General features: G+C 43.0%; 1 protein-coding gene across 1 annotated transcript in view; it reads right to left on the reverse strand.

Moving 5' to 3' along the window:
- Window positions 1-282: 282 nt before the first annotated feature.
- psmd6 (proteasome 26S subunit, non-ATPase 6) overlaps window positions 283-21,485 on the reverse strand; it is a 34,973-nt gene continuing 13,770 nt past the window's right edge. The window contains exons 3-7 of the mRNA XM_038810568.1: window positions 18,481-18,700; window positions 1,599-1,707; window positions 1,207-1,375; window positions 817-894; window positions 283-698 (exon numbers count right to left, since the gene is read on the reverse strand). Coding sequence (XP_038666496.1) covers window positions 602-698; window positions 817-894; window positions 1,207-1,375; window positions 1,599-1,707; window positions 18,481-18,700 — 673 coding nt within the window. The 3' untranslated portion in view covers window positions 283-601. The remainder of the gene's footprint in view (window positions 699-816; window positions 895-1,206; window positions 1,376-1,598; window positions 1,708-18,480; window positions 18,701-21,485) is intronic.

Below are 21,485 nucleotides of genomic sequence, written 5' to 3' on the forward strand. Positions count from 1 at the left end.
AAAATACTAATGTATTTGATTATTCAGGAACTCTTTCATGGCTTTGTTGCAAGAACTAGAATAGATTCCTTCTATCCTTTGTCGAACTTGTACTTTAAAAATCCAGTTTCAGAATTTTAAAATAGAGTTGTACATGAGTTGCTGTTTCTACCAATAGTATTTTCTCTAGCCACCTGTGTAAGATTAGTTCCATGTTTGGCCTCAAACATGTTACACAAATTCTAGTTACTGTTGGAAATTAAAAATTTGTAAATAATTTCTCCATAAATTAAGAAATGCAAAGACAGTAGAAAACATTTAATTTCCCAGTGTATCAAAGTTCAGAAATACATCCTTTGATATCATTATTGGAATTTCAGCCTATTCTTTAAATATACCAATTCTGTGAAATACATGAGCCTCTATTTGGAAAACATGCTGTGGGTGTTTATTATATACAGTTGCTCAAATTGTTGGACTACATGTACATAAAGGTTTAACAATGGCACAAACTAAACCCATGATTCGTAAATATGAAAAGGTCAAGTTTGGAGAAGTAACTAGAACAATTCAAAACTTAAATGGCCATTGCATATGCTGAGTGAGCATCCTTTTAAACAGATTACATATTTATTACTCGTGACAGTTTCTGGACTCTGTTCAATAGCAGGTCTCCTTTCTTTATGGTTTCCTGGTACTGCCAGTTCTTACTGTCAGGCCTGCAATAATAATGGTCACAATTAACAATCAAAATACTTAAGTCCACATTTCTGTGGATCACACTACTTGAGCAGTGCAAATTTAAACTAAGGTGCATCAATTTTCTTTATTACATACCTGTTGGTTTCTACTATTTCGTTCACTTTATCTATTTTACAATGTAGTCTACCAGCAGCAATAAAACGAGATAGTTCCCTGCAAATCAAACGTAGATATTTTATTTTTTGATTAGTCAAGTATTACGGTTGTAATTTTTGTACTCTGTACAAATCAAGACAACTATTAATCTTCAACCAACCCCCTCTCCAAGTAGTGGTTTTTAAATAAACATAGGGTTGGAAATGCAATCTGTGAAACTAGCATGTAATATTAAAGGAAGTATCAAGAGTAGAAGAAGAATCAAAGCAAAACCCAAGTTACTCAGGCTTTGGACTAAACATTTTCTCCTACATGTTAAGGGTGACAATTTACAATTCAGTTATAAACGCTAGTTAGAAACCAACTTACTGATCAATGAACTCGACACCAACGCCAAAGGCCTCTGCCATGTAAGTAAGTGTTAATGAACGGTAAGATTCCAGGAGTTGACTATACGCCAAAATTCTCATTTCACGTACATAGTAGCGATAGTGAGCAGAAAATAGCCAGTCTTTTCTTAATGCCTGTTCGACAGTAGCTAAAAGAGGGGGGGAAAGTAAATTGTTAACGGAGTCAGAAAAGCATTCATGGGTTCTCAAAACCAGGCTAGACTCAATACAGAAATCCAAGTATTCATTGCATTGATGAAACCTTTTGCTTTATGAAATTACTTTGAGCATTGTGAATCTTTGTCTCCAAGTTGCAACTTTTCATTTGACTTAGTCTTAAGTAGAGAATATATATAACAAAGACACACTCACCAAGAGACTGGAAGAAGACCCCATAACGGCATTCGTATAGTGAAAACAGGTACTGCCGGACTGTTGGGAGACTATGCAGTACTTCAAGAATCTCTGCACCTTTGATGACCTGGATTTAAATATTTATTGAGTTGAACATTTAAAAAAATCATGTCCCTTTTGTGGTGATCTGCATACAGATTTTCTATAAAATCAATTTGTATAAATTAACTTCAGTGCTACAAAGCGACTACTCTGCAAAGATTAAAGACTCGAGCTGAAGATTGACAATATCTTAGCATGCTCGATGAGCCCTTCCAGTGTCTAAGGTCTGAAGTCAGGAGAGCAACAAGATCAGAGTAAGTACGTGTTCCACAGACCCCTAGGATGGCTCAAGTGGTAGTACTTTAATCCAAATCTGAACATGGTAGACTCAAGCCCAACTGCAGGTTTGATACAGTACACTTGGTCTTCTCATCAAAATAGTTTATAGATGATAAATAACCAAGGCTCAAGCACTGAAGGAGGCCATTTGGCCCCTCGAGTCTGCACCGACCCACTTAAGCCCTCACTTCCACCCTATCCCGGTAACCCCATCTAACCTTTTTTGGTCACTAAGGGCAATTTATCATTGCCAATCCACCTAACCTGCACATCTTTGGACTGTGGGAGGAAACCCACGCAGCCACGGAGAGAATGTGCAGACTCCGCACAGACAGTGACCCAGCAGGGAATCGAACCTGGGACCCTGGCGCTGTGAAGCCACAGTCCTAACCACTTGTGCTACCGTGCTGCCCCCTATTAATTTTATATCTTATCCAGTGTTTTTGAAATTTTAAATGCACATTTCTCCTCCTCCCCTGTCCCCCCCTAGTTACAACTTCAAAATTGAACAGATTTGTGAAACGTTATTTCCCTTTCACAAATCCATGCTGATTTACCCATTTGTGCATTTATAACTGCACAGATTCCAGAATTCTCCATACTAAATTCATCCAGCTAACTGGCCATAGTTCCTTGTTTTCGCTTTCTCTCCTTTCTTGGATAATTAGATTATGTTTTCTACCTTCCGACTTGTAACTAAATGAAATATAAATTGGACCACAATTGCTAATATTTAAAAATCCCTCTTGCTTTTGCTACATGTAAAATCAGGTGGGATTATCTTCATGTATTTAAGTTAGAAATAAAAGTGACTCACTAAATTCCTTCAGTAACATTCTACAAGTGATAATATTGATACAGTACTCAAGGCATCATAGACCAGGTCTTTATACATTTCTTCAGAGTGATCTTTTTCTTAAAGTGTTGATTATTCCAGGCTGCCTAGTTACAAAGGAAGGGACTCTAAATTCAGTTCAAATCTTTTGATGCTCCCTTGTTTTTTTGAAAACCATAGTATAAGCTGATGTTCAATGACAACACAAGTCAAATGCAAAGGAATTTGACATTCAAATCATTGTTCATTTAAGATTTAAAAAAAAATATTCTTCCCTTACCTGGCCCCTCAGAAAACTGGTTGTGCATACAAATAAAACCTATTGCTGTTCTGTTGGAGAACCTGTGTTTATCAACTCCAAAAATACCTTGCTGGGAATAGCAAGTTTTCAAATCACAGATTTATTGTTGATTAGTGTTCTCATACAATGGTAACCTAATTTACCATTTAAAAATGCTATAAGCCACTTTTCCAGCCCTGTTCTTCTATGTCACAGAACATATTAGCTTAAGGAATGATGGCTGTCCAACACCAATGGCACCATTGACCAGAAACTGACCCATATTGAACAACAAAATTATTAACCAAGCACATCTTGGCAAGACCTTCCTGGGAGAGATTGTGTTGTGTGAATGATGGGTATGTCTATAAGTAGTTTCCTAAACAGATAATATTTTTCATTATTCAAATACTGTTGAAAGTGGCACTGAGGGAAAAATGTGATGGGGCCTGTCAACAAGAGAAATGTCAGCAGCTCTGCCTTGTGACAGCTCTGCCTTGTGTGACATCTAAATAATCTTTGGTAAACATGGAGTGCTCTATAATGCTGCTTTGGAATGGGCTCTTTCGGACCTCCAGGTCCTTTACAACAGGACAGTAGTTGTTACAGTTCAGTTATGAATTTGCTGATGGATTCATAGAGTGCTACAGCACAGGAGCAGGCCAGTTGCCTCATCGTGTCCACGCCAGCTTTTTAGTAGTGCAACAGCTTATCTTTTTATTTATTCATATATATTAGAGTTTTAATGTTATAAAACATCAGAGTGCTTCAACAGGATTAGAGAACAAAATATGATACTGATCAAACAAGGAGAGTGTAGGTGTTATGGAGTGCCTTAACAGAACAAAAGCGCAGTTGACAGGAGGAGCAGTGTAGAGAGCGTATTCAAGAACATAGAACAGTACAGCACAGAACAGGCCCTTCGGCCCTCGACATTGTGCCGAGCATTGTCCAAAACCAAGATTAAGCTATTCTACTCCCTGTCATTCTGGTGTGCTCCATGTGCCTATCCAATAACCTTGTTCCTAAAGTGTCCGACTCCACTATCACAGCAGGCAATCCATTCCACACCCTAACCACTCTGAATAAAGAATCTACCTCGGACATCCCTCCTATCGCCCACCCTGAACCTTATAGTTATGCCCCCTTGTAACAGCTACATCCACCCGAGGAAATAGTCTCTGAACGTCCACTCTATCTACCCCCTCATCATCTTATAAACCTCTAAGTCGCCTCTCATCTTCCTCCGCTCCAAAGAGAAAAGCCCTGGCTCCCTCAACCTTTCCTCATAAGACCTATCCTGCAAACCAGGCAGCATCCTGGTAAATCTCCTTTGCACCCTTCCAATGCTTCCACATCCTTCCTATAGTGAGGTGACCAGAACTGCACACAATACTCCAAATGTGGTCTCACCAGGGTAATGTACAGTTGCAGCATACCCCCGCGGCTCTTAAACTCAAGCCCCCTGTTAATAAACACTAACACACTATAGGCCTTCCTCACGGCTCTATCCACTTGAGTGGCAACCTTCAGAGATCTGTGGACATGAACCCCAAGATCTCTCTGTTCCTCCACATTCCTCAGAACCCTGCCGTTGACCCTGTAATACGCATTCAAATTTTTTCTACCAATATTAATCACCATGCACTTATCAGGGTTAAACTCCATCTGCCATTTTTCGGCCCAGCTTTGCATCCTATCAATGTCTCTTTGCAGCCTACAACAGCCCTCCACCTCATCCACCAATCTGGGTGTCATCAGCAAATTCACTGACCCACCCTTCAGCCCCCTCCTCCAAGTCATTGATAAAAATCACAGATAGCAAAGGACCCAGCACTGATCCCTGTGGTACACCGCTGGTAACTGGTCTCCAGTCTGAAAATTTTTCATCCACCACCACCACTCTGTTTTGTATGTGATAGCCAATTACATATCCAATTGGCCAAATTTCCCTCTGTCCCACACCTCCTTACTTTCTTCATAAGCCGACCATGGGGAACCTTATCAAACGCCTTACTAAAATCCATGTATACGACATCAACTGCTCTACCTTCATCTACACACTTAGTTACCTCCTCAAAGAATTCAATCAAATTTGTGAGGCAAGACTTACCCTTCACGAATCTGTGTTGACTATCCCGGATTAAGCTGCATCTTTCCAATTGGTCATAAATTCTATCCTTCAGGACCTTTTCCATTAACTTACCGACCACCGAAGACTAACCGGCCTATAATTACCAGGTCATTCCTATTCCCTTTCTTGAACAGAGGAACAACATTCACCACTCTCCAGTCCTCTGGCACTATCTCCGTGGACAGTGAGGACCCAAAGATCAACGGCTCTGCAATCTCATCCCTTGCCTCCCAAAGAGTCCTTGGATATATCCCATCTGGCTCAGGGGACTTGTCGACCCCAAGGTTTTTCAAAATTGCTAATACAGTACATCTACCTCCTCCAGCATGTATCTCACACTCATCTTCAAAAACATGGCCTCTCTCCTTTGTGAACACTGAAGAAAAGTATTCATTCAACGCCTCTCCTATTTCTTCTGACTCCATGCACAAGTTCCCACTACTGTCCTTGACCGGTCATTCATTTATTTCTCACAAGAGTAAAAAGCCTCGGGGTTTTCCTTGATCCGATCCGCCAAGTTCTTCTCATGCGCCCCCCCCCCAGCTCTCCTAAGCCCTTTTTTTTAAAGCTCATTCCTTGCTACCTTGTTTTCCTTGATGTGATGTTTATGGATTTCAGTAAAGCGTATGATAAGGTTCCACATGGTGGGCTATTGCAGAAAATACAGAGGCATGGGATTCAGGGTGATTTAGCAGTTTGGATCAGAAATTGGCTAGCTGGAAGAAGACAAAGGGTGGTAGTTAATGGGAAATGTTCAGACTGGAGTCCAGTTACTAGTGGTGTACTACAAGGATCTGTTTTGGGACCACTGCTGTTTGTCATTTTTATAAATGACCTGGATGGGTGAGTAAATTTGCAGATGACACTAAAGTCGGTGGAGTTGTGGGGAGTGCAGAAGGATGTTACAAGTTACAGAGGGACATAGATAAGCTGCAGAGCTGGGCTGACAGGAGGCAAATGGAGTTTAATGCAGAAAAGTGTGAGGTGATTCATTTTGGAAGGAATAACAGGAAGACAGAGTACTGGGCCAATGGTAAGATTCTTGGTAGTGTGGATGAGCAGAGTGTTCTCGGTGTCCATGTCCATAGATCCCTGAAAGTTGCCACCCAGGTTGAGGGTTGTTAAGAAGGCGTACAGTATGTTAGCTTTTATTGGTAGAGGAATTGAGTTTCAGAGCCATGAGGTCATGTTGCAGTTGTACAAAACTCTGGTGTGGCCGCATTTGGAGTATTGCGTGCAGTTCTGGTCGCTGCATTATAGGAAGGATGTGGAAGCATTGGAAAGGGTGCAGAGGAGATTTACCAGGATGTTGCCTGGTATGGAGGGAAGATCTTATGAGGAAAGGCTGAGGGACTTGAGGCTGTTTTCGTTAGAGAAGGTTAAGAGGTGACTTAATTGAGGCATACAAGATGATCAGATAGGGTGGACAGTGAGAGCCTTTTTCCTAGGATGGTGATGTCTAGCACGAGGGGACATAGCTTTAAATTGAGGGGAGATAGATGTCAGAGGTAGGTTCTTTACTCAGAGAGTAGTACGGGCATGGAATGCCCTGCCTGAAACAGTAGTGGACTCGCCAACACTAAGGGCATTCAAATGGTCATTGGATAGGCATATGGAAAATAAGGGAATAGTGTAGATGGGCTTTAGAGGGGTTTCACAGGTCGGCGCAACAGAGGGCCGAAGGGCCTGTACAGCGCTGTAATGTTCTATGTTCATCCTTACATACGCTTCCTTTTTCCTCTTGACAAGACATTCAACCTCTTGTGAACCATGGTTCCCTCACACGGCCATTTCCTCCCTGCCTGACAGGGACGTACCTATCAAGGACACGCAGTATTTGTTCCTTGAACAAGCTCCACTTTTCATTTGTGCCTTTCCCTGACAGTTTCTGTTCCCATCTTATGCTCCCTAATTCTTGCCTAATCGCATCATAATTACCCCTCCCCCAATTATAAACCTTGCCCTGCCTTATGGCCCTATCCCTCTCCATTGCAATAGTGAAAGACACCGAATTGTGGTCACTATCTCCAAAATGCTCTCCCACAAACAAATCTAACACTCGGCCCGGTTCATTACCCAGTACCAAATACAATGTGGCACCCTCTCTTGTCGGCCTATCCACATAGTGTCTGGAAACCCTCCTGCACACTGTACAAAAATTGCCCCATCCGAACTGTTCGATTAAGAGCACATGCAACTTCAATGCTGGAATCATTAAAATCACAAATATGCAAGGCACCAGAAAGAGAGGAGTATAGCTATCTCAGACACAGATGGAGCTGGAGAAAATTACAAATAGGGAGCAAAGCTATGGAGAGATCTGAAAACTAGGGTGAAAATTTTAAAATCAAGACATTGCTTGACCAGAGCCAACATAGGTCAGCAAGCACAGGGGCGATAGGTGAAAAAAAATTGGTTGAAGTGAAGACACAGGCCACAGAGCTTTGGACAACCTCAAGTTTACGAAAGGTAGTGAGAGAGATCAGGCAGGAGTATGTTGGAACATCAAGTCTAGAGGTAAAGAAACAATGTATGAAAGTTTCAGCAGCTGAGAGTTGAGAAGATGGGGTGAAGTCAGACATCTTACTGGTAACTTAAGCATGTGGTTAGAAACTCCTCTCACAATTAAATGTGACACCAAGGTTGTGGACAGACTGGCTTAATCTCAGACTGCTGCCAGGGAGAGGATACAGCCGGTTGCTAGGAAACAGAGTTTGGAGCGAGGACCGAGATGAATGGCTTCAGTCTTCCAGATATTTAATTGGAGTAAATTTCTGCTCCTCCATTACTGGACATCAGTTTACTTTAGAAGTAATGCTATGCTTTTGGATGATGCTGCTGAGCAGCAGCACGTACATGAGAAATAGGATGAAATAGATTTTGGCAGGTTGGGAGAGAAACCAAAGCTAGTGAAAGAGGAAGAGAAGCCACTGGAAGTGATCCTCTGGCTATGATTAGACAGATAAGATTAGAACCAGCTGGGAACCAGACAATAGTGAAACGGCTTTGGAGGAGGATGGTGTGATCAACAGATGCAGACTAGTGGAGAAGAACGTGATAGTTCACCTTTGTCAGAATCACGTAGGAGGTCTTTCGTAACTCTGATACTGTGGCAGGGATGAAAATTTGGAGGGATCACCTGCTGTGAAACAGTTTCCTCATATCCATAGAATCCCTATAGTGCAGAAGGTCAGTTGGTCCATTGAGTCTGCACCAACCCTCAGAGCACCCCATCTCGGCCCACTCAGCCACCCTTATCCCCGTGACTCTACCTAACCTACACATAGTTCCTGAGTATTTTGCTGATCTGGTTACCAACCCTTAAATCAATGAAGACAGTTTTTTCTTATTCACTTAGCAAGCCATTTATTTTCTTTGAAAAGTCCAATAAATCTGCTCTTAACTTTCTCTGCTTTAAGGAGAACCCTTCTCTGCACTGAGAAACATGCAGCCTCCCCAATTAACTGAAGGATAAATAGGGTTGTCACAAGGACTTTGAACTAGTAAATGGAGGGGGGGGGGGGGGGGGGGGGGGGCGCTCAGGGGAAGTCATTACAGTTCTAAAAACAAGTAGGCAGAGAGCAAAGAAATAGCCAGGAACCCAATTTCACAAATTGAAACTAATGGCAAAAGTATAAGTATACAGGTTAAGCCAGAAGAGGAAAACAATAAACAAGCAAATAAAGCATCACTGCTGAGGGACAGTTTATGGGGTATAACCCAATAGTGGCACAATGGTTAGCGCTGCTGCCTCACAGTGTCAGGGACCCAGGTTCAATTCTGGCTTTGGGTGACTGTTTCCACTTCTCCCCTCATCTGAGTGGGTTTCCTCCGGGTGCTTCGGTTTCCTGCCATTGTCTAAAGTGCAGATTAGGTGGATTGGCCATGCTAAATTGCTCAAGTAAAAATCGATTAGACCCATTTGGAGTACTGAGACTAGTTCTGGGCACCACACCGTAGAAAGGATATTTTGGCCTCGATTGGACTGCAACTTACCAGCATGTACCAGCACCGGAATGTGACCACTAGGGGCTTTTCACAGTAACTTCATTTGAAGCCTACTTGTGACAATAAGCGATTTTCATTTTCATTCACATAGGTTTACAAAAATGATACCTGGATTACAGGGGTTAAGTTACAAAGAGAGATGACACGAATTTAGAAGATTAAAGGGTGATCTGATCAAAGTGTTGAAGATATTAACAGGGAAAGACAGGATTTTTAAAAAACTCTTTCCACTGGTTGAAGACCCTAAAACTAGGGGACATAGTCTAAAGATTTACGGCTAGGCAGTTAAGGAGAGGTGTTAGGAAGCACCTCTTCACGCAAAGGGCGGAGGAAGTTTGGAACACTCCCACAAACAGCAATTGAAGCTAGATCAGTTGTTAATTTTAAATCGGAGATGATTTTTGTTAAAGATATTAAGGGGCGTGGGCCCCAAGGCAGGTATATGGAGTTAGGCCACAGATGAGCCATGATCTCATTCGCACAAATCCCGAAAGACATGCTTGTTAAGCAAATTGGAAATTCTGAATTCTCCCTCGGTGTACCCGAACAGTGGATACAGATGGGGATTTTCACAGTAACTTTATTGCCCTGTTAATGTAAGCCTACTTGTGACACTAAAAAAGATTATAAATGGCTGGTCAGGCCCGAGGAGCTGACTGGACTACTCGTATTTCAATGTTTCTCATTGCTGGTACGATTCTAATGTCTTCTGCGCCCTCACTGTGATGTTGTACAAAGTAACTAATGGCATTCTGGGAAAACCGGTCAACTTTTGGTACAATGTAAGAAAAGCACATAACCTAAAGCCTGAATAAGATCAGGAAAGGTCAAGTTGTTCCAAAAACTGCATGACTCTGTAAACTCTGATTAAACTAACTCGTCATAACCCAAAGCAGTCTGAATACGACAAGATGGGCCAGAACTAGTCTCTTACGATACTTAAACAAGTCTGCTCCGTTTCTTAAACATGCGATCAAAAGACAAGATAATGATATGAGATCCCGAGTCCTGAAAGGTCAGCAAGGTGACGCCAGTTTTATAATATTGCTTATGTTTTTACTTCTGATCGAATTCCTGACCAAGCTGTATTCACGTAATCTTGATTCATAGAATGTATAAATATTGTCCTTTTTCTCTAACAGCGCAGACTCCAGCAGTTTGTATTTGACTGCTCTCCAACTCCAAGTTTCAGCCATTTCTGCGTGCAGTTGTAATTCGCAAATAAAGCTTTGTTTTGTTTTCTTATTGGACATTGTTGAATCTTTCTATCACAGTCCAGAAGCGGGAAAAATATTGACTACGACATCACCAACGCCTTTGGTCATCTATCTGAAGTGTGGTGTCCAGAAATTAACTATACATCAGAGGTCCAACTCATGTTTTACCAAGATTTGGCAGAATTTCCTTGCCTGTGTATGCAACGCCTCTAAGCCAAGGGTCTCATGCTTTTTTTTTTAAAAACGGCAATCAAACTTTTCTCTACTTTGTGTGCATACACACATTGAGTTTGCACTTCCTGTAATATTTCATGCAAGGCACAAATATTTGCTTCAAATTCCTGTATTCCCAAGTTTGATATTCAGGTAAATTAATTGTGAGTTAGCTGCAGAGATCCACATTTTTGTGTGCATCAGCTTCAAGTTATTCAGTCAATTTGACTTCTCCCACAAAGGTACGTTTCCCCAAAAGTGGGTGGCTGGAGGCAACAACTGGAAAAATAAATCTGCAATGCTACATTTGTTCAGATATAACTGGAAGTTTTAAATCAACTGTACATTGAAAGCCGCAGTGCTTTCAAATAACCTTGTCTCATTCTCCCTTTGACAGGATAAATACAATATTTTTAAATGAAATGAAAATGAAAATCGCTTTATTGTCACGAGTAGGCTTCAATGAAGTTACTGTGAAAAGCCCCTAGTCGCCACATTCCGGCGCCTGTCCGGGGAGGCTGGTACGGGAATCGAACCGTGCTGCTGGCCTGCTTGGTCATAGGTAAATATGGCGCCTGTTCGGGGAGGCTGGTATGTTGCAGTCCAATCGAGGCCAAAATATCCTTTCTACGGTGTGGTGCCCAGAACTAGTCTCAGTACTCCAAATGGGTCTAATCGATTTTTACTTGAGCAATTTAGCATGGCCAATCCACCTAATCTGCACTTCTTTGGACAATGGCAGGAAACCGAAGCACCCGGAGGAAACCCACTCAGATGAGGGGAGAAATAGGTAAAACGGTTCTCGATAAAGAACAGGGGAGATAAATATAGAAGTTTATTCTGTCAACAACTCTCATTTACAATGTGACAAGAACAAGGAGCAAGATTAGCTCAAAGTCCAAGCCTTCTCCATCATTCAATAAGTTCATGATTTGATTTGATCTTGACCTCAACTCCACCTACTTTACTGACTGTTCCCCATAAGTCTGGACTTCCCTATATTCCAAAAATCTCCATCATCCTGGAAAATAGTCAAAACCTGTCATAGCTCTCTGGCGTAGAGAATTCCAAGGTACATGACCCTCCGACGAAATTCCTCCACCTCAATTTTAACTGGGCTATTCCTCAACCTGAAACTATATCCCCCTCTTTCTAGATTGTCTCACATGGGAAAATATTCTTTCAGCATCTAACACATCAAGCCCCCTCAGAATCCTATATGTTTCAATAAGATCACCTGATTCTAACCTCAAAAAACTTCTTTAGTGCAAGAAAAAAAATACCAAGGTTCTTCACAATAAAAAGGCATAGCAGAATGGATATCAAGTTATGTAGGGATAGGTTAGGAACAGGAATCAAAATTATAAGTCAAAAAAATGTGTTTTGAGCAAATGTTGGAGGGGCCTCACGGTAGCATGGTGGTTAGCATCACTGCTTCACAGCTCCAGGGTCCCAGGTTCGATTCCCGGCTGGGTCACTGTCTGTGTGGAGTCTGCACGTCCTCCCCGTGTGCGCGTGGGTTTCCTCCGGGTGCTCCGGTTTCCTCCCACAGTCCAAAGATGTGCGGGTTAGGTGGATTGGCCATGCTAAATTGCCCGTAGTGTAAGGTTAATGGGGGGATTGTTGGGTTACGGGTATACGGGTTACGTGGGTTTAAGTGGGGTGATCATTGTTCGGCACAACATCGAGGGCCGAAGGGCCTGTTCTGTGCTGTACTGTTCTATGTTCTATGTTTATAGGGATAGAAGGGTAATTTTAAGGAGATCCGGAAAATAGGGATGCACAAAACAACAGTTGAATCCTGCACTTTGGACAGGACAGGGAGATGCAGGACAGCAGAAAGCGGTGTACAAAATCGCAGAAGAAGCTAGAGAGAATGAGGATATCAAAGCAGAGAGCAGTAAATTAGCATGTACACGCATAGGTGGTGAGTATAACAGTAAGTGAAGGACAGGATATAAGGAAGCTGCACTTCGAACATGAAGTTTGTGGATCATGGAAATTGAGTTGTCAAAGACCGGCAACAGAAATATACTCTAATGGCAACATACAAGTATGAGTGTATTTTTACAGGTGTTCAAAGTAGTGTTAGTTATGAACACTCCCCAACAGGCAGAAAAATATTTAATTTTTAAACAGTGTTACAAGCATTGAATTCCTTGCCATACGAGATTGCTCTGAGCCGTAGTATCCAGGTATTACCCAGTCCCTTTAAAGGTTGCAGGGATCGTGCAGTTGGTAATGCTCACAGAAAAAAATATTTGCTTGAGTAGATAAGTTATGTTGTTTAGAAGTAGACATCTGCAATAAAGCAGAATCCTGAGGCTCAGCACAAGGATCAGATTTTAGCATCTTTCCTTTTGCTATGCGAGGTATGAATGCTAGAGTGGAATATTTAATAAGGTACTTCTAGATGCCTTATTTCCCTGCCAATTCACATGTGGGTACCACTGGAAAGACAGATTTTAAAAAAAAATTTAGAGCACCCAATTCATTTTTTCCAATTAAGGGGCAATTTCATAGATCATAGAATTTACAGTGCAGAAGGGGGCCATTCGACCCATCGAGTCTGCACTGCCTCCTGGAAAGAGCACCCTACCCAAGGTTAACACCTCCACCCTATCCCCATAACCCAGTAACCCCACCCAACACTAAGGGCAATTTCGGACACTAAGGGCAATTTATCATGTCCAATCCACCTAACTTGCACATATTTGGACTGTGGGAGGAAACCGGAGCACCCGGAGGAAACCCACGCACACACCGGGAGGATGTGCAGACTCCGCACAGACAGTGACCCAAGCCGGAATCGAACCTGGGACCCTGGAGCTGTGAAGCGATTGTGCTATCCACAATGCTATTGTGCCGTAGGTGGATGTTCAATCCACCTACATTGCACATCATTGTGTTGTGGGGGTGAAACCCACGCAAACACGGGGAGAATGTGCAAACTCCACATGGACAGTGACCCAGAGCCGGGATCGAACCTGGGACCTCAGTGCCGTGAGACTGTAGTGCTAACCAGGAAAGACAGGTATTTATTGCCCATCCTAATTGCCCTCAAGGTAGTGATGGTGGGGACCCAGGCCATTTCAGAGGGAAGATTGTGAGTCACATACAGGACTGGGCAAGGACAGCGGGTCTTTGGCATTAGGGAATCAGATGGGTTTCTAATGACAATCTACTGGGTTCTTGGTCACCATTTTTTCAAATTCCAGATTTTTGAATTATTATATTTAATTTCCCAGCTGCTAAGGTGGAATTTTAATTCAGGTCTCCAGATTGTTTGTCCAGGTCTCTGGATTTCTAGTCCAGTAACATGACCACTCTGCTGCCACAAAATCTCTGCACCATGTCCAACTGCGTCTCAGCCTCAGAAGTGTAACTTTACTGTAGGAACATGATTATCTGCAGCCTCACATCCTCTCACAAATCATTTAAATTAAGGCATAGCCACAAACCCACTAGGAACTTGATTAACGCTGCCCGACCTCATCCCAAATAGGGTGGAACATTTCTCGGCTGACTGTAAGGGTCCATCACCCTGGGTTGGATTTAAATCCACGATGTCGCCCAATTTTCTATTCTGTGTCACTGACGGGCCATTATTTCCAATAATACATGCGAACAAACAACCTTCAATTATTAATGCATTCCTTTGATGACTTAACATGGTCTTTCAGGGCGGCACGGTGGCACAGTGATTAGCATTGCTGCCTACGGCGCTGAGGACCCGGGTTCGAATCCCGGCCCTGGGTCACTGTCTGCGAGGAGTTTGCACATTCTCCCTGTGTCTGCGTGGGTTTCACCCCCACAACCCAAAGATGTGCAGGTTAGGTGGATTGACCACGTTAAATTGCCCCTTAATTGGAAAAAATGAATTGGATATTCTAAATTTAAAAAAAAAAGAAAAAAAAAAACATGGTCTTTCAGAAATTAGAACAGAAGTGCATCTAAGTTTACATGGAATCCCTCAATGAAATGTCACTTTTCTAAGGAGCAAATAATTTACGTTGAGATAGCACGGTGACACAGTTGGTTAGCACTGCGGCCTCACGGCGCCGAGGTCCCAGGTCCGATCCCGGCTCTGGGTAACTGTCCATGTGGAGTTTGCATATTCTCCCCGTGTTTGCGTGGGTTTCGCCCCCACAACCCAAAAATATGCAGGGTAGGTGGATTGGCTATGCTAAAATTACCCCTTAATTGGAAAAAATGAATTGGGTACTCTAAACATTTAAAAAAAAAGATAACAGATCACATTCTCAGGATATTCCAAAGTTTTTCCTAACCAATGATTCATTTTGGTAGCCAAATGTAGCAGCCAATTTGATTTCAGCACAATTATGCTAGGTTGCCAGATAAACCCCCTGCTCTTCTTTACATTGGGCAAAAGGATTATTTACAGCCAGATGAGCAGGGAGACCAAAACTTTAATATAGCACATCTGAAAGGACAAGAGCATTAACTATGCTGCACAACCTCAGTGCTACACTGAAGTGTTAGTCTAGTTTGTGTATTTGAGTTTGCAGTGGCTCTTGAACCACAACCGTTCAAGATTAACGAACAGTATCAACTAAGCTAACTAACAAAGGCTGGTAACCTGACCCTCCGACTGCTCAGGGGCGTTTATGCTACAGCACCTGTCATGTTCAAGATTGATGGCTATCCACGAGTTCTCAGCTCTGCAACTTGGGAATAGGTGCATCGTAGTCAACAGAAAGCTACATGGAAAACTGGTGCCATCTAGCCTGGTTTAAAGCTTTAGACTCCAGATTGAGTAGCCATTCTCTCCTTAATTATTAATTGTAGGAGAATAAATATGTCTGTGTTATCTTTGTTCTGGGATAATGGCGCTCAAAGCCAAGCCATGGAGAAATCCATCATATGGGACAGCTGAGACACTAAGTGTCTTTTTCTTGCGATATACACTGTATTTTTCTTCTCTTAAGTTCACAGAAACTTCAGCTGGATGTGTGGGACAACCCCTACGAACAAAGACTGGTTTTTGCAACTGATTTATGGCACATTAGGATTTTTTTTCTTCTGTGTTAAGAGTCAAGGATCTACTGGGCTATGGCCAAGCTGTTGAGTTCTACTTTAAGAGACACCCTACAACTTTTTACAGCCTGGCTGTTTGAGAAGCTTTATTACCCAGACACAACAGCCACTGCAGCAAAAAAGAAAGTGCTGGAAAAACATAGCAGGTCTGTTATCTCTCTCCACAGATGCTGCCAGACCTGCTGGGTTATTTCAGCACTTTCAGATTTCCAGCATCCATAGTATTTTAATCTTATTACACCGATTAAACATTACATGCACTTCATTTATTATGCCTCAACATTAGTACACTTTGAATTGTTTTTTGTCTACTCAGTATCTTTAAGAATATGAGCAGATTTTAAAACAAGTAGTAAAATAGTTCTGGCCGATTTTTCCTCAGATTTTCCCTTCATGAGGACCCAGTTCAGACTGTGGAAATAGCGAGCACAGCAAAACTAATCAAGTGCTAATCTTATTTACCCCACAACATTAGAAACTGCAGATACCAGTTCTAAGAGTTAGGAGATGAAACAACAGCAGAAAACGTGTACTGAAGCTGCAATTTAAGAAATAGCATTAATTGTGTCAAGTCGAAGGATTCATCATAATACAAAAAAACTTTACCAGGCATGCTTAGCGATTTGTAAACCTAAAACAAAACCAATTAGACTGAGCTAACCTGCTACAGTGCATGAAAGACACAAATGAATATCAATAGCAGAAACTAATAATTTTGCTTTATTTTTGGTTCGAATAGGACTGTTTACGTGACAAATGTTATCACTTGCTTCACTAGCTTTGCTCAGGACTGCAGTCTCAATGATGGAAGCCTGACGGGAATTACTGAATTTAACCATGAGCAATCAGGGGTCAATTTTAATTAATGAATATTCATCCAGACTGAGTAAAGGAGTCAATTTTGTTTAAATTCCCCCTACTAGATTATTTAATGTCTACATTTTTTTTTCCAATCAAGCGGCAAAAAAGCATGGCCAACCCACCTAGCCTGCAGATCTTTGGGTTGTGGGGGTGAGACCCATGCAGACGCGGGGGGAATGTGCAAACTCCACACGGACAATGACCCGGGGCCGGGATCGAACCCGGGTCCTCGGGGCTGTGAGGCAGCAGCTCTAACCACTGCACTACCGCGCCACCCCCTTTATGTCTAAAATCAATGGTGCCCATGCGTTTACTTATAGCAAACAATGTTCCATTCATAAATTGCAGTCAATTTCCCAACTTTATTCAGTAAGACCATGAAAGAACAAAACATCCTCTGCTCATCAGTATAAATGGATCCCAACACTGTCTAAACTCAAGTAAGAGGAAACTGCAGTATGTAATGGGAAATAATGTAGATGGACAGATAGTTTTACAATGCAAAGACTTTGATTCCAGTCTGTGTCCATTCAAATAACTTGTGGACTGTTTCTACTGCTACCAATATATAATTTGCACCTTTACATAGAAACATACACAGAAAATAGAAGGTGGAGGCCATTCGGCCCTTCAAGCCTGCTCCTCCATTCATTATCATGGCTGATCATCAATTTCAATACCCTGACCCCACCTGCCCCCACATCCCTTGATCCCTTGAGCCCAAAGAGCTATATCTAAATGCTTATTGAAATTACACAACATTTTGGCCTCAACTACTTTCTGTGGTAGTAAATTCCACAGATTTACCACACTCTGGGTGAAGAGATTTCTCCTCGCCTCAGTCCTAAAAGGTTTACCCCTTTTCCTCAAACTTCATAGTTCTGGATTCCTCCCACCATTGCGAACATTGTTTCTGAATCTATCCTATCTAATCCTGCTTGAATTGTAAGTTTCTATGAGATCTCTTCTTACACTTCTAAACTCCAATTAATATAATCCAAACCGATTTATCGCTCCTCATATGACAGTCTCGCCAGTGCCGGAATCTACCTGGTAAATCTTTGCTGCACTCCCTCCGTAGCAAGAACTTCCTTCCTCAGATAAGGACACTAAAACTGCACACAATACTCCAGGTATGGCCTCACCAATGCCATACACACTTAAAACAGCTCTATGCCTTAAAACAGCTCTATGCCTGTACTCAAATCCTCTCACTATGAAGGCCAACATACCATTTGCATTCTTTACTGCCTGCTGTACCTGCACGCTTACTTTCAGCGACTGGTGCATGAGGACACCAATGTCTTGCTGAATATCCACCTCTCAATTTACAGCCATTCAAACAATAATGGCTGGATTACAATGCAACCAGAACAGCGCAGTACATTTTTCCATTACAATACAGGCGTGAAATCAGAGGACAAATTCAGCAATGCCTTGGAATTAGGAAGGACAGAAGATTTGCACAGAGGTAAACATGAATGGCAGGAGTTGAAAAGTGTGTTAACAAGTTCTATCTAGATCAAGTCATTAGGGTGGTATGGTGGCACAGTGATGAGCACTGCTGCCTCACAGCACCAGAGTTCAATTCCAGCCTTGGGCGACGCATCTGTGTGCAGTTTGCACATTCTCGTGTCTGTATGGGTTTCCTCCCACTGTCCATGGTGGATTGGCCATTCTAAATTGACCCATAGTGTCCAAAAGGTTATGTAGGCTCAGGGGGATAGAGTGGGAGCCTGATCATAAGTAGGGTGCTCTCTCAGAAGGTCGGTGCAGATTCAATGGGCTGAATGGACTCCTTCTGTAGGGATTCTATGATATGTTGAAACATATACAGTACAAGCACAAATGCAAGTATTTCAATTTTCCACACCCATGGAACTACACTAGACAAATGCACTTGTGTCACTTACCTTTTCACGTAGGTCAGGCCGATCTAGTGCAATCATGCTGACGTAAACAGTATAAGTTACAAAGGTTTTATAATCCATGAGTTCATAGGAAGTGAACGTAGAGACAGTATCTAAGAATAGCTCTGCAGCCTGCTTGAAGTCTCGAATTGCCACACAATACATCCCTTGATAAACTTTGAGGCGATTCCTTCTATCCCAGTCACCACCTTCTTCAATTAAACTGCAAGAGAACACGTAGAAGATGACACTGAATTTTTTTAAAAACTCACTTTAATATCCTAATGCCTTATTATTTTTTGTCACCTCTGCAAGTAAATGTGAACATCCTTTCTGCCAATGTAACTTTTGCAGCCAACAACTGTAAGCTATGTCAGTTACATCAGAATCACCACAGGTCAATCTGGACATTTTACAACATATACAGTCCTCTAGAAGACTGATGTTTCTTCTACAGGCCTTGAAGGTTTGTTGATTTCACTGGCATTCAAAGCTAGTAGTTCAGGCCTAAATTTTCAACCACCAGTTTTGGTTTGTGAGGGGGTGAGCGCTGCTATTCGGTGATATGTGGAGCTGAATGAAACAGGTGAGGTTTTGGCCGCCACCATGGGAGGCACTGAAGGCAGTAGTAAGAGGAGAGTTTATTTAAATACGGGCACACAGAGATAAGACAGAGCAGCAGAGATGGCTAGGTTAGTGGAGGAGATTTTGAAGGTGGATCGGAGGTATTCAGAGGCCCCAGAGGCAGATTTGTTGAGGCTAATATCCATGGGTAAGGTGGTAGGGCAGTTAAGGAAAGCTAAAGAGACGGTCTATGAGTACGGGGAAAAGGCAAATAGGATGTTGGCGCATCAATTGAGGAAGCAGTAAGCTGCGAGGGAGATCAGAAAGGTGATGGATATTGGGGGGGGCGCAAACACTGTCTTGGATCTGGTGGGAGTGAACGGGATGTTTGGGGACTTTTAGAAGAGATTGTATGAGGGCAGCACGGTGGCACAGTGGTTAGCATTGCTGCCTACGGCGCTGAGGACCCGGGTTCAAATCCTGACCCTGGATCATTGTCCGTGTGGAGTTTGCACATTCTCCCCGTGTCTGCGTGGGTTTCACCCCCACAACCCAAAGATGTGCAGGATAGGTAGATTGGCCATGCTGAATTGCCCCTTAATTGGAAAAAATAATTGGGTACTCTAAATTTATTTTTTTTAAAAAGAGATTGTACGAGTCGGAGTGGAGTTAAGGAGGTGTTTTATGGGGGGGGATTGGAGTTCCCTAGGGTGGAGGACTTGGTGGAGGGATTGGGAGCCCCTATTGGCTAGTGGAGGGTATGGCGCCGATGCAGGTGTGGAAGGCCCCAGGTGCGGACAGGTTCCTGGTGGAATTTTACCAAAGGTTTCTGGGGGACTCGAGGCCCCTGTTGGCAAGGGTGTTTAATGAGGCAAGGGAGCGGGAGTTGCGCTCCCCAATATTATTGCAGGCCTTAATCTCCTTAATTTTAAAGAGGGATAAGGATACAGGAGAAGTGGGTCAATTTTGCTATTAAATGTGGACATTAAGTTGCTGGCCAAGGTCTTGGCCTCAAGGATTGAGGACTGTGTGCCGGGGGTGATACGGGAGGACCAGATGGGGTTTGTCAAGGGGAGGCATTTGTCGACCAACATCAGGCGGCTGTTGAATGTTATAATGATGCACCTGGAGGGACGAAGTGTGGAGGTGGTGGTCGCCATGGATGCGAAGAAGGTCTTCGACCGGGTGGAGTAGGACTATCTGTGGGAGATGCTGGGGCGGTTTGGGTCCGGTTGTTGTACCGGGCACCCATAGCGAGTGTATATTTCAGAATATTTCAGGCATCGCCAGGGAACGAGGCAGGGATCCCCACTCTCCCCACTGCTCTTTGCATAGGCATGGGCAGCATGATCGCACAGTGGCTAGCACTGTGACTTCACACCACTAGGGTCCCAGGTTCGATTCCCGGCTGGGTCAGTGTCTGTGAGGAGTCTGCACATTCTTCCCATGTCTGCATGGGTTTCCTCTGGGTGCTCCTGTTTCCTCACACAGTCCAAAGACATGCATGTTAAGTAGATTAGTAATGCTAAATTGCCCTTAGTGTCTAAAAAGTTTAGGAGGGGTTATTAGGTTACAGGGATATGGTGGAAGTGAGGATTTAAGTGGGTTGGTGCAGACTCGATGGGCCAAATGGCCTCCTTCTGCACTGTATGTTCTATAGAGCCATTAGCAATGGCGCTGAGAGCGTCAAGATGGTGCAGGGAGGGGTGGAGCATAGGGTCTCGTTGTACGCGAATGATCTGCTGCTCTACATTTCAAACTCTTTGGAAGGTATGGGGGGGAGGGGGGGGATTATGGATATATTGAAGGGGTACTGCCGGTTTTCGTGATACAAACTGAATATGGGGAAGAGCAAGGTTTTTCCGATTCAAGCGAGGGGGCAGGAGAAGAAGCTGGGGGAGTTGCCACGTAGAATAGCGGGGGCGAACTTTCAGTATTTCGGTGTTAACGTGCCACGGGGATGGGAGAATTTGCACAAGTTGAATCTGGCATGATTGGTGGAACAGATGAAAGGGGATTTCAGGAGCTGGGATGTGCTCCCGCTGTTGTTGGCAGGACGGGTGCAATCGGTGAAGATGAAGGATAATGGGGGTCCTGGAAGCCAATTCCGCTGTTAAATGTGGACAGCAAGTTGCTGGCCAAGATATTGGTCTCAAGGTTCCAGAATCTCCCGATCTTCATTCCTACAGATTTTGTTTAGGAGGGTGAATGCTCTGATTTCATGGTTTGTCTGGGTGGGTGAAGAAGGTGCTGCTGAAACGGGATCGAACGGGTTAGCAGTCCCACATTTGATGCATTACTACTGGGCAGCGAATGGGGGAGAGAGAAAGAAAAGTCAGAGAGTTGGGGAGCCGATGGTGGGGTGTTAGATATTTAGTTGGTTGGATTATTTGCAGCCCTGTTGGCTTGTTTTATTTTATGGTTGTGCTTGATGTGCACATATA

The sequence above is a fragment of the Scyliorhinus canicula genome, chromosome 11 (assembly GCF_902713615.1).
Source record: "Scyliorhinus canicula chromosome 11, sScyCan1.1, whole genome shotgun sequence".
In the NCBI taxonomy this organism is placed as follows: Eukaryota; Metazoa; Chordata; class Chondrichthyes; order Carcharhiniformes; family Scyliorhinidae; genus Scyliorhinus; species Scyliorhinus canicula.